Below are 12,534 nucleotides of genomic sequence, written 5' to 3' on the forward strand. Positions count from 1 at the left end.
TTTCCCTATTACTAGTAGGACTCATTTTCTATGCGATCAAGCTCGCATATGTAGAAATGCGAGCCTATTAATAAATCTATTTTTTAGATTGATTTTTGGACGTAATTTCTAAGGACATGCAATCTCTAAATGGAGATCATGAATATGAAAAAGTAAAAAAATTTTAAAAACTAGAAATAATAATTCAAATAAAAGAACATTTGGACCGTTAGTTTCCATTGTTTTTAGATGGAACACCTACTTGCATCCATCTTTAAGATGGATGCTTTATATTTTTGGGACCGTATATGTAATCATGCGGTCCAGCCCATATGAAACAATTTTTCTTACTAATATGGTGACTACAATTTCTTAGTTGCATTAGATAGGGGATTGCACAATAAGAGACAATTTATCTTTTTCACAAGGTGGTCACATGTACTCTTAGTCATTAGGTGTCATGGTAGATGGCATAGGGTATTGTCACGAAGTTCAAAATTTTTTTTTTTTGAGCTTTGAGTGCATTTAATGACAATTTACAACTGTCCAATTTGAAATCCAACGAACAAGAGTGTTTGTCGTCCTTATACCAAAGTAGATAGTCTCTTTGTATACTTTTTCTTATAGAAAAACATTTTCACCGTGGGGCATATTTGGATGCCCTTGTTATCACTGGTAATTTATTGTTTCAATGACATTAATCCAAATAAAAAATAATAGGTTGTTTGGTATTGTCTATCAAAAAAATCTAAGGTAAACTTATAATTTATAGGCCATTATATAAATTTATTTTCTTGAGAAGTTATTTTGTTTTACTTGGGTAATTTGTTAAAAATTACTTCCTTTTATCCAAAAATAAAAATTGCTAAAAATTACTGAAAAGTTATTAATTAAATAACAATACATATACTTAGAGAATGTACTCAACAATTAACAAAAACCGTCCTCCCTAACCATGAGATTTGGAAGCGAGACCATGTGTAAACAAGTGGCCCGGCGAGACCACTCTTGAGGCGCCACTTTATTATCCATGACATTCTAAACTCTAAACCTTCCTAATAGTATATGCCAAAAGATTTTACTATACTGACATTCACTCTCTAATAAAAACCAATATAGGAGCAATTTAAGACTCGAAATTAATTTTGATGATGCAACCTCTCCAACCTATTGACTAACCTCACTAACTTTTTTTCAAAATTGAAATCTCTAGCTACAAAGAAAAAGTATAATGTCTCAAAATTAATTGGAGAGACCAACAAAATTTTGCAGACGAGATCTACGAGTCAAAATTCAAAATGCGAAGTTTTTCTGTTAAAGTTTATTGTCTAATTATTTTTAGGTGGTTTCCAAAGTTTCAATTCGAAAAAAATTCAAGGTCTTTTGAATCAGAGTATATGTGCAGTATGCTCCCACAGGAGCATAGCATACGTATCCATAATATATTTGAAACTTCAGTTGAAAACCAGGGAGCTCCTCTCATTCCACTTGATTCTACTCTGGTTTCTGCGTCTTCCATTAAAAAAAAACAATGGCTTCATCAATCGACTCCCCTTCAAATACGCCATATTTTTTGGCTTTTCCTCTTCTTAATGGCGTAGTTACGTGTTCCGTAACCAGAGCTTCTGCAAAGGTCAGTCTCTACTTCCATTTTCAGGGCTTCTTCTTTGTATGGAGAAAAATTGGTTTTTTTTTTTTTTTTTTAAGCTTTTAACTGATTGGGGTTTTTTGTGCTCATTTAGTCCATGATAGCTCAAACGAAGTTTCAAGACTTTCAATTGAGTTTATTTTTCTGTCATTGATGATAGGAGTTGACGCTAGGATTTCTTTTTATAAAATAGAGTCAAATAAACAGCTAAAAACTTATATTGTTTTGCAATAGTTGGAAGGAATTAGGATCTATGGGCTTGTATTGTTTAGACGCAGCTCAAATTAAGCAGCGGGACTCCAAATCTTCTCAATTGTGTTTACTTTCGGAGTGATCATAAAAAGTAGGGTTGGTTTAAAAACAAGGGTTGGGTTTCCTCATTTGGTGAAACAAGCTATCCGTCAAGTAAGTACTGGAATACATAGATAACCCCAGCTTGGTTTCCATACAGTTGTTGATAATTAACAAAAACAAAAGTGTTCTTTTATGTGCTTACTGGAAAAATCAGAATGTCTAAATATCTTTGCAGTAAAAATTGTCAGATATGGCATTATATAATGAGATGAGTTTTTCTTTATTTTTATAAGTAGAGAAATAATGCTTTCTTATTTTGGTAACTGGTAAAATTAGAGATTTGACTGTTCCCTAGCCCCAATATTGGTGTACTGTAACTTGGGGCATTATCTGATAAGTCCATAATTTATTGGGTGAGTTGCTATTGGATATTTTCACACTCGAATTTTCTATATTTAGGTTTCTTCTTAATTTTTTTTTTTTGTTTTCCATATCCATATCTCATTCTTCTGAGAGGATCAGATATTGTCTCACAAGTTTAATGGTGTAGGACATTTCATATGCTTTTAAATTAGGGTATTCTTCTGGATTTCTCTTTGTTAAGCTCGTGGATCTGGTCATGTACCATGCTTAGTTATGTTATTGGATCTCTACGTTTTCTTTATCTACATTTTGGGGATTTTCAAGTTGTCTTGCTATCTTCTTCTTTCCACTGTTATGTAAATAGATTGTGTTAACTGTTGAACTTTTTTTAATTAGTAATTAATGTTCTTGTGCCTATTTATTCATTTAATAATGGGTTACTTTGAAAAAAAAAACTTACTCTTCAATGTATTGCTATTCTTCATGTAGATTGCTCATTACCATGTTAGAGGTTTCAATGCCCTGAAAAAAGCCTTCAACCTTCAAGTGAGGAGATCTGGTTTCAGTTGCGAGCAAATTCTGGAGTTTGTAGTAAGTTGATGTTCTTGTTATGGACTTCTCCTTATCTTTAATGTCCCTAGAGATGATATCCTTGAGTTCATAAGAACATTGAAGTAAAAGACTTAGAAGAATGGACATGCAAAATAAGACTTGGAGGATCTCAAATCTCTTTGGCTTTCGGCTTTTGAGTTTGAGATTCTCGTTTACTTGCGTGTCCATGATTACCCTTTTCATTGCTCTTGCCATGGTTCTTCAAATTGGTGCATTTGATAGAAACAGATGGTCCTTACTTGATTGGAAGGCCTGGCCTAAAGGGAGTTTCATCGGGGCCCAAACAGCCTACAATTGGAGCCTATGCTCTAATGGCAATAACAATGATATTGAAGCATTGAAGAATGATATTCAAAAAACACTACTTAGAATGGATGCAATGGAGAGAAAACTAAAATATTCAATAACATTCTTGCCTCTGAAAGATTTAAGCTTCGAAAAGACTGCTGATGACGGGCATACATGGTTCATGAGTAGTTTCAAGGAGAAAATGGAAAACCCTACATTGGGTAATTTGTACTTTCCATCAAACTCCTCCAAAGGGAGGATTCTCTGTATTTTGGGCAGGGATAGATCTGATGGAGCCAAAAATAGTTATGGCCTTGCTTGGAAAGAGCACTTGCCTCGAAACTTCACTCTCCTTCCTGGTTTAACTTTTGTTTCCAATAATTACTGGGACTACAAGAATCTATGGCATGGATTAACCACCCTTGTCCCTTTTGTGTGGTGGCACAAGTTTAATGAATGTGCGGTGCCCGATAGATTTGTGCTTTACCATTGGGGTGAAATTGTTAGTAAAATGGGGTCTTGGATTTCTGAAGTTTTGCATGCATCCTTTGGTCGGATGGTACCAGTTGATGTTTTGGATTATGGTGATGGTCCTGTATGCTTTGAGCGAGCAGTGATATATAGGCGTGGCATTTCGCATGTGTCATTAGAGAAAAGAATGGAGGTATTTGACATTATTCGATGTAAGGCCCGTCAGTTTTGTAGAGTTGCTGTTGGGCAAGATTTGGATCTGGGCGATTCCACCTTCAATTTTACACTTCTAACCAGAGCGGGAAATAGGTCATTTAGGAATGAATCAATCATTGCGTCCATCTTTGAGGAAGAGTGCAAAAAGGTTATTGGTTGTCGGTTCCGTGCTGTTAGAGCTGATGGTCTAAGCTTCTGTGATCAGGTAACTTCTATTTTTTCATGATGCTCTCTCTCTCTCTCTTTCTGCATCTATTATTATCGTCCATACAGGCACACATACACGCACAAAACACACTAACATCTATTACGGGTCTTGTAATTTTAGTTTGAAAACTTCGAAATAATTGCGGATATATTTGAGAAGTTCTTTTCACAAGAAAGTATTTTAATTCATATGGATGTTAATGGAAACTACTTATCTATAATTTGCGCTATGAAAATATGTCCTATTTCTGTGAAACTACTGCTCTGTATTTTGAGCAATGAAAGTTTCCTATTTCCATTGTCTACTAACAAACAATAATAGCCCTAGTTTGTCGGGCAATCAAAGTGTCCTATTTTCATATCTTATTGGAAGGAACATCAGTTTTACCGGTGTCTGAAAACAAGGACTTGGGCTAGGACGTGCTAGGGTTCTGAGCTCGAGTAGGTTACCTCATTGGCGTAGTCGGACATCCGACTTGGCCAACCCTCAGTGTAAAAAATAAAAGGGGGCCAGTGCTCAGTAAGACTTGCTGGTACTTAGGCTTTTTTATCTGGACCAGGGAGGGTACCAGGTCTTAGTGACCCAGATGAGTCCAAGCCTGATTCACGACTTTTTAAATCACTGATTCTACCAATAACCCTACTTTGTGGAGGGTGTTACTTTTAGGACTCTATTATCAATGTCTATGAGGATTTTATTATAAGACATTTATATATGACCTTATCTTTTGGGGTGTTGTTTATCTATCTTGACTCTATGAAGATTTATACAAGTGCGGTGACTGTGAGAACATATGCTCACCAATATAGTAAATTATGAAGATACCTCGATGCATCACTCTTCGAAATGACCAAATTCTCTATATTGCAGGTGCAATTGATGAGTACGACTCAAGTTGTGGCGACAGTCCATGGAGCCCAACTAGCAAACATGATTTTCATGTCAAAGGGAAGCCACATAATGGAAATTTTCCCAAAAGGATGGTTAGAGCTTGCAGGAGCCGGTCAGTATGTGTTTCATTGGCTTGCAGATTGGATGGGAATGAAGCATGAGGGCACATGGAGAGACACAGAGGGGCCTGAATGCCCTTATCCTGAAAGGGGGGATTTAGAGTGCTTCTTCTTTTACAAAGATCGACAGGTGGGGTTTAATCGGACCTTCTTGTCAAGTTGGGCTTCTAATGTTCTTAAGAGATTTAATAAGCTTACTCCACTTTCTGGGGAATGCCCATGTTAGATGCAATTGTATCACTTACTCATGTATTTAATAGCAATTCTGATGCTTTATTATTTTGCATTCCTTGCTTTTTGGGGGTGCAATGGATGTATAGCTTTTTTCTTTTGGGAGCTTTTGCATTTCGGAAAGTTTTTGGTGAGTCTGCTGACTCATGTCCGCCGGTTTTAGGACCCAAAACGCGTTCTAAATCACCGCAAATCCATTTCCATCTCTGATCCATGAATTTGGAGCTTAAAAATTAGTATAGCTCTGATGATATTTGGAGAATTGAAAGGAAGAGTAAAAAAAAATGTATAAGATGGACTATTATTTTCTTCCCCGGGGTGTGATAATTGAGGGTATTGATGGTTTATTGAACAAGAGAGATAGAGAGAGAGAGAGGCGGATTTCATGAAATAAATTGAAATGAAAACACAACCATGGCCAGCACTGCGCATATTATGTTTGGAATAGAACAACTCGCAGCATAATTAAATAAAAACAACGTAAGAACATCAAGAAATATGGCATGCATACAATGAGATTTGTCTAAGTTTATACAAAAAATTCAAAATCATCCCTAACTGTTGGATGTAAAATCAGATAGTCATACCATACTCATATCTTAAAAACTTATCTTCCGGACTTTGTGCAGAGAAATAATACACTCAAATTAACTGATTTTATACTTGATGGCTTGAGGTGTTTGTGACCTTTGTGTATGGAAAAAAAAAAAAAAAAAGGTCATAATGTATACAATCCTAAGAAATATGGTATGTTCAGCTTTCTCCATGAGTTGCTTTGATCACCATCCATACTTCTGAAGTAGACCTCGAGTCCTCTTTTTCAGGCGAGTGAAGACTATAACCATGCAAGCAAGGATCCAAGGGGGAAAAGTTACCCCTAAAAAGCTTGGATTTTGAAGCCATGATGGGGTTTCTCTTACGAATATTGATATCAGAAGGGTTATAGCAGCAACACCAAACAACATCTTTGTTATTGGTTTGATCAATGGATCCTGCAATGAATCGCCCACAAATATAAGATTTTATTTATCCAAGCATATGTACAAGTAGTAGAATTAGCTTATCAAATATTTATAAAAACAACAGGAGCAATAAACTCTAGCATTCAACTATTTGACATGCATGACCATGGTGCCACTACTATTAACACATGGGTCCAAATAGAAAACAAACTGGGCTAAAATGTTACTGTCAATGACAACTTTGACAACGCGGGACAACTAAAACTCAGATAACCTTTTTAGCGTCTTTGCACATATATACCTTATATGCATTTGGGGACCACAACCATCTGTTTTTGATCGGATGGCAGGGAATGAGCAAATAACAATTTCACATATTGGTGTCAGCTGGTTGCGTCAATCCATAGATAACGTGTGAACTTATTAGCGGCTAACTCTGGGCCATCTAGCTAGTGTCGGTTAAATTGTATGTGTTTGGCGACACATACAAAGCTTGCCAATTGAACTAGCCCGTTATTCTACTGCATAGAAACGCACTGGTCCTATTTGTGCATGCTCATAAGGAACCATGGCCTTTAAGCTTGCCCTTCAAGGATTCACATGCATCTTCCTACTCAGGTCTTTAAGCTTTTCCATTCATGAACCATGAGGCAGCGACAAGCTTTCTAGCACATCTAAATAAGTTAAATTTGTTGAGAGATATGAGCGGTCATGGATAACCTTTCTTCCTTCAATTATAAACAAAAATAATATTACCTATTTATTGGCAAATCAGCACTTATTCAATTTAGTCCTCTATCTTGACCTTTCAAAAACATGCCTCTTAATGGTGTCAAGCTTCTTTCGAGAAAGATTTCAGTGACACATGAAGTTCCAAGAACAACTCAAGTTATATGAATAAACTTCTATGAATATTTTGATATTAAACCTCAATAGGAGAAGCAGCATTGAATGATCACTTAGTATTATAACATAAGGCGAAGTATAGAATAAGATCTCTTATCATTGGTACAAAAAAGTCACAATCACCCCTAGCTATCATATATGAAACTGGAGGTTTGGGTGGTACCACCCAAAGTGACTGTCAGGTTGTGTGGCTAGGGGTGATTGTGACCTGGAGGTTGGGGTGGTACCCAAAGTGACTGTCAAGAAAAGCTAAACAATCAAATACAAAATGCAATCGTGACTGTCAAATCGACGGGCACGCGCACGCACACACACAAGAGATAAGCCTTATATTTGAGTATATTCCTATTTTTCAGACCTTAACACCAAGAGATAAGCCTTGTATTTGAGCAAACTATTTCTCAAAACAAATCCCAACATCATCACCAACAAAGCAACATTGCCTCTATTATTTAAATCTCAATGAAGTTGCCATAAGTGGAGCCACCTCACCTCAAAAGCTCATTTAGAGTGCATGCATCAACTTTAAAATCAATCGTAGACCACCAAACATAGCACAAAGATTCTGCTCCTCTAAAGGTGGCTATTAACTTGTTACAATAGGCCTCAACGCCTTGAAAGCTGGGTCAATGCCCATAGGCCCAATACTTCCAATTAGAATTCACTCACTCCTTTTACCTTAACTCCCCCCCCCCCTTTCTTTTTCCTCCCCTCTCCCCGCCTCTTTTTCCTCCTCTCCCCTCCCCTCGCACCTCTTGATTGATAGAGCTCACTCACTCGTCTTCTACTCTTAGTAGCTCCCATGAACTGTAAGCAGTGTTTAAAAGCATGGGCATGGGCTGAGACTTGCCATGGTCCGGATCCCAAGGCACCCGGTCCGACTAGGGTCAGTTCCCAGTCTTACTAGATATCTTTAAACAAAGAAGTCTGGGTAAGGAGGGAGATATGGCCGAATGCCAAGGTTTTGCCTCCGGACTTCCTTGGGCACCTGGACCTGAGACGAATTTGGTGAATCCCAAGTCGAGTCTTCAATTTTTTAAAGGCTAACCATGAAAAAGGAGTTCTTTCGAAACAGAGCTCGGCAAGATTTCTTCTCACAAGGTAACATCCTTGAAGTTGCTTTTCTGAAATCAACATCCTTGAAGTTGTTATACTCAAATCATAAATACACTTGCTCACCCCCACAACTTACCTTCCAAACTCCGAGCACTGGGTCCACTATCACCTTCTTTAGGTTCATTAGCCTCTCCTAACATGCTGCCTTGATATCCATAGTGAAATTAGGTGGATCTTCTCATCCAAGGTGGTGAGATGTTTACTAAACTTTATAATTGATGGCCAGTTTCTTTTCTTTGGGAAAGCTTTCTGTATCTCCCCAGCCACATATAAATTATATGAGACCCCACATCTCAGCCATTTGATCTGAGTAGACAGCGAGGATTGCTCATGTCACAATGTCATGCCAAAACATTGTTTGATTTTTAACTTTTCTACAAAACCATTTTGCCTGAAATTTAGAGCATCCCATCTCCTTCCCTGGGTGCACTTAGAAAAAATACAAAAAACATTTCTCACGAAAATAAATTCCCAAAATACCCATTAAAGCTTCAGGGGTAAGCTGGTAATTGTTCATAATAAGAAATGTTTTCTTATTATTTTTATCATGTTCACCCGTGTCAGATATATGCATGCCCCAAATTTAGCTGCAAAATAATTTATAGAATAAAGAGTAAAAATAAAACACTCTAAGTTGTCAGATCAAGGTCTGATGCTCGGGAGCCAGCTTTGTGACACTGTGATTCAAGACATCTAAGCCATCTGCTAAGATCTGACGGCTGAGATAAGAGGTCACATATACAATATATGTGGATGGGGTCACATGGAAATCTTTTCCCTTTTCTTTTGCCCATAAATGCAACATTGGGAGCAAATGTACCTTCACTAGATTGCATAACCCAATAAATTTCCTGTGCATATCTTTACTTCATTCAGGACTTGTCGACAATAATCATTTATCTATCTGAACTATCCTTTTGAAGAGTAAAATGTTTATGATTTATTAAACTACCAAAGTTAGATTCAAAGTCACTCAACACCCACAGCTAGTACTCGACAACTTTTTGGTATTTGATTTTTATGCTGCATATGGCAGCTTATATACTTCACTGGAAAGTAAGTAGTATCATAATGGTGAATAGGAAGAACCAAAAGCATAGTAAGAAGCAATGTTTGGTGAATTGTTTTAATTAAGCCTCACTACACTAGTCACAAACTATAACAAATGATGTCCATTGTAGCCACTTCAACGCTATTATATGTGGGTCAGTGTTTAAAAATAGGATTGGCCCCGGCAGGGGTCGGATTCCAATTCTCCTGGTCCAACTCAGGCAAATCACAAGTCGAACAGGACTAATACTTACAAAGAAACTGAGAAAAAAGCATAGGAAACTGGGAGAATCCGGTGATTCCAGGGATCTTCCATCCGAAATCGTCCACCTGCCATTTCCAATATGACTTATTCCATGTCGGACTGGCAATTTCCGAATCATTGATATGGGCATTAACCAAGGCCTATGGTGATCTCATTAACCCATACTTTCCACAACAAACAATGCAAAATTTGCAAGCATTCATCAAAAATCAACATAATTCCCTAAATTTTTGGGTTGCAGCTAATAAAAAAATTTCTATTATCTATTAAAACAGTCACCTTTACTGAAAAGAAAAGCAATAATACTAGTTTAGTTCATGTTATTATAACACTTAATTAGAAAAGTAACACATGTATCAGTAATAGGGTATGAGCCTTGTATCAATGTTTTGGGCGTTAAAAAGAAAAGATATTTTGTTTTCAGAGTTCCAGTATTTATTTAAAACTATAAACCTCATGTTAGTGAATGTTTAGGGCAAGAAAGAGTTTTTTTTTCTCCTTTCCAGTTTTCCAATCCAAATAATCCGGTTAACTTAATTAGTTCTCCACATCCATAGATCATATTAAATTCATAATTATTCAGACATAATTTAATGGATTTCTGTTAAAAATAAAGATTAAAACATAAATATTGACGACGCATTAGAATTCAGATGTAGTAATATTCATAAAATCACCAAAAAAATTGTGATAAGAGAGAGAGACCTTAGGTTCTCCATCGATGAAGACTACGGCCCCATCTCTGTAAGGTAACAAAGATCGGCCATTTTTTGGGTTGAAACGAATCGGAACCCCTCTTCCTGAAGATGGGTTGAACGCATAAATCGATTTCAGTGAGTATTTCTCCAAAATGTCATGGACCTCAAGCCTGTCCTGATCCCAACCTCCTAAGCTCGACTTGAAAACATCATTGGGGCCTTTACCTCTCTTGTAAAGGTGGACCTCCACCTCTGGAACCCTAGTCTCCGTCTGCTTGTCAGAGGATTCCTCCACCTCTGGAAACCTAGTCTCTGTCTGCTTCTCAGAGGATTGGGGTTCTTCTGATCCCTGATTTTCGACGGAGCTTGAATTGGGTTTGGTTTCGTCCGTGATGTCCTCAATCTCAACCATTGTACTAAGTTTTCCAACAAAAACAGATCGAGAGAGACTATGAATGTAGAGAGAGAAACTGCAATATGAATGGAGAGAGAGAGAGAGGAGAGAGAAACTCCAATATGAAGAGAGAGGGAGAGAGGAGAGAGAAACTCCAATATGAAGAGAGAGGGAGAGAGGAGAGAGAGAAATTGCAATATGAATGTAGAAGGAGCGGGCCGCAATACGATGCTCCATAGGTGCACATAAACCATATCGTGATGCGCTTCATCACTGTCAATCAACGCATTAACGTGGCTAAAGATATTCTAGGACCCGCCAAAATGAACTTCGTTACACTCTCTTGTCATCGTCGTTCAATTAAATTATAGACGCTCATGAACCTTAAGACCACATGTTCCATATACTCATACTTGTCACCCTTTATGCTTTATCATGAACCTAGTCTCGTCATTTGGAAAAATATTTAGGGGCCTTTTCGTCCATGATTATCAAGCCCTAGATTGAACCCCTTCAAAATGGCACACTGCGTGCGCGTTCTAGAGAGAGAGAGAGCAAACTTCTCTCACAGGGAGTGAGAGAGTGTTTTAGAGCGAGAGACAAAGAGGAAACCTGGCGGTAGTAAGAGAGATTTGCGCGTGGTAGAGAGAGAGTTACGTTGGATTTATTCTCCATTCTATAGAGAGAAACCCAAATTTCACATATTTTTGATAAACCGTCCCTCTCCAGCCCAAATTTCACAGATTTCTGATTACAGTCATGGGCTGTTTGATCAGAGCTCAGAGAAAGGAAGCTGTCTCAGTGTTCAAGTAGCACACTCATCATCGCAAAGGGCCTGCAACGTTTCATATCCTTGATTATGGAGACAGAAATGGATACCTAAAAGGGATGGTCACTGACATGATCCATGATCCAGGTCGTGGAGCCCCTCTCTGTAAAGTCACATTTAGGCATCCATTTCGATGCAAGCTTCTAAGGAGCTCTTTGTCGCAGCCGAGGAAATGTACACTGTTCAGTTTTTTTACTGTGGTAAAAAGACGAATTTAATTGTGGGAAATATACTTCCTTTGAGATCGATACCGAAGGATGCTGTGGTTTGTAATGTAGAGCACCATGTTGGAGATTGAGGGGTTTTTGCAAGGGCTTTGGGTGACTACGTGATCGCCATCAGTCATGACCCAGATAATGGGACTACAAGGTAAAGATTGAGTTATTTTGTGAATTTTTGTGCATCTTAATTGAATATTTACTGGCTTTTGTTCTGATCGTTAAATGCATCTCATTTTTTGAAATGCTGACATCAGTTTATGGTAGGAAGTGGTTTTCATTGGTTTTTATGCATTTTTAGTTTAGATTGATTTGTTATTCCTCTTTTTCTTTTACACTTTGTTGGTAAACTACTTGTTGTTTTTTGTTTTCGTTTATATCTGGAGTTTGGGTTTATCCTTTCTTAATGTTGCTTTGAGAGAATTTTATGTTATTTTATGGCAAAGAGGAGAAACATTTAATATTTGGTGATGCAAAGTTTATTTTTTGCTTTTTTTGGGAGGAGAAAAAAAGCAAAACTCTAGAAACAATCCAACATCGGTGCCACATATGTTTAAATAAGAATTGGGACCAATTCTATGGTAGAACTAACATTAAGGACTGAATGAGCAAATTTTCCATCAGGAGAAATTGACATAATGTGGTTGTCCTCCATAACAAGTGCTACTATCCTAGTGTATAAGAAATTCAACTAACCAGTCTCCATGTCTGGGTACATTAACAATGCAAAGTTTTTCGTGTTTGGGTACATTGGTGATGCAAAGTTTATGTTGATA

General features: G+C 37.4%; 2 protein-coding genes and 1 pseudogene across 5 annotated transcripts in view; 2 read left to right on the forward strand and 1 right to left on the reverse strand.

The window, feature by feature from the left end:
- The first annotated feature begins 1,469 nt into the window (after positions 1-1,469).
- LOC18431988 (uncharacterized) lies at positions 1,470-5,375 on the forward strand. 3 transcript variants are annotated; one of them, XM_011624258.3, is made up of 4 exons: positions 1,470-1,612; positions 1,862-2,032; positions 2,774-4,076; positions 4,950-5,375. In XM_011624258.3, exons 3-4 carry the CDS (start codon positions 2,976-2,978, stop codon positions 5,313-5,315), a joined length of 1,467 nt encoding a protein of 488 aa, XP_011622560.2. In that variant the 5' UTR covers positions 1,470-1,612; positions 1,862-2,032; positions 2,774-2,975; the 3' UTR covers positions 5,316-5,375. The 3 variants fall into 3 exon arrangements, with proteins under 3 accessions (XP_011622560.2, XP_088724385.1, XP_088724386.1); XM_088868259.1 differs by lacking the exon at positions 1,862-2,032; XM_088868260.1 differs by lacking the exon at positions 1,862-2,032 and having other exon boundaries at positions 2,774-2,875.
- Positions 5,376-5,809: 434 nt separating this feature from the next.
- On the reverse strand, positions 5,810-10,933 carry LOC105420474 (WD repeat protein). Its single transcript, XM_011624217.3, has 2 exons — positions 10,325-10,933; positions 5,810-6,312 (listed from the first exon to the last, which is right to left on the reverse strand). The coding sequence occupies exons 1-2, from the start codon at positions 10,727-10,729 to the stop codon at positions 6,100-6,102; spliced, it is 618 nt and encodes a 205-aa protein (XP_011622519.1). The 5' UTR covers positions 10,730-10,933; the 3' UTR covers positions 5,810-6,099.
- A 488-nt stretch (positions 10,934-11,421) lies between these two features.
- Positions 11,422-12,534, forward strand: part of LOC105420473 (large ribosomal subunit protein uL2-like) — a 28,586-nt pseudogene continuing 27,473 nt past the window's right edge. The window contains exon 1 of the transcript XR_016056441.1: positions 11,422-11,909. The product of XR_016056441.1 is annotated as a large ribosomal subunit protein uL2-like (transcript). The remainder of the gene's footprint in view (positions 11,910-12,534) is intronic.

Source organism: Amborella trichopoda, chromosome 5 (genome assembly GCF_054954075.1).
Source record: "Amborella trichopoda isolate Santa Cruz 75 chromosome 5, AtrichopodaSantaCruz75HAP2 v2.0, whole genome shotgun sequence".
NCBI classification, from domain to species: domain Eukaryota; kingdom Viridiplantae; phylum Streptophyta; class Magnoliopsida; order Amborellales; family Amborellaceae; genus Amborella; species Amborella trichopoda.

What these genes read in the sequence shown, in the direction of transcription:
- LOC105420474 (XM_011624217.3), bottom strand. Translation starts at nt 10,729, where the DNA reads ATGGTTGAGATTGAGGACATCACGGACGAAACCAAACCCAATTCAAGC. An exon ending in TCATCGATGGAGAACCTAAG is followed by an intron (nt 6,313 to 10,324) that starts GTCTCTCTCTCT and finishes GATTCATTGCAG; the next exon opens with GATCCATTGATCAAACCAAT.
- LOC18431988 (XM_011624258.3), top strand. Translation starts at nt 2,976, where the DNA reads ATGGACATGCAAAATAAGACTTGGAGGATCTCAAATCTCTTTGGCTTT. An exon ending in GTCTAAGCTTCTGTGATCAG is followed by an intron (nt 4,077 to 4,949) that starts GTAACTTCTATT and finishes TCTATATTGCAG; the next exon opens with GTGCAATTGATGAGTACGAC.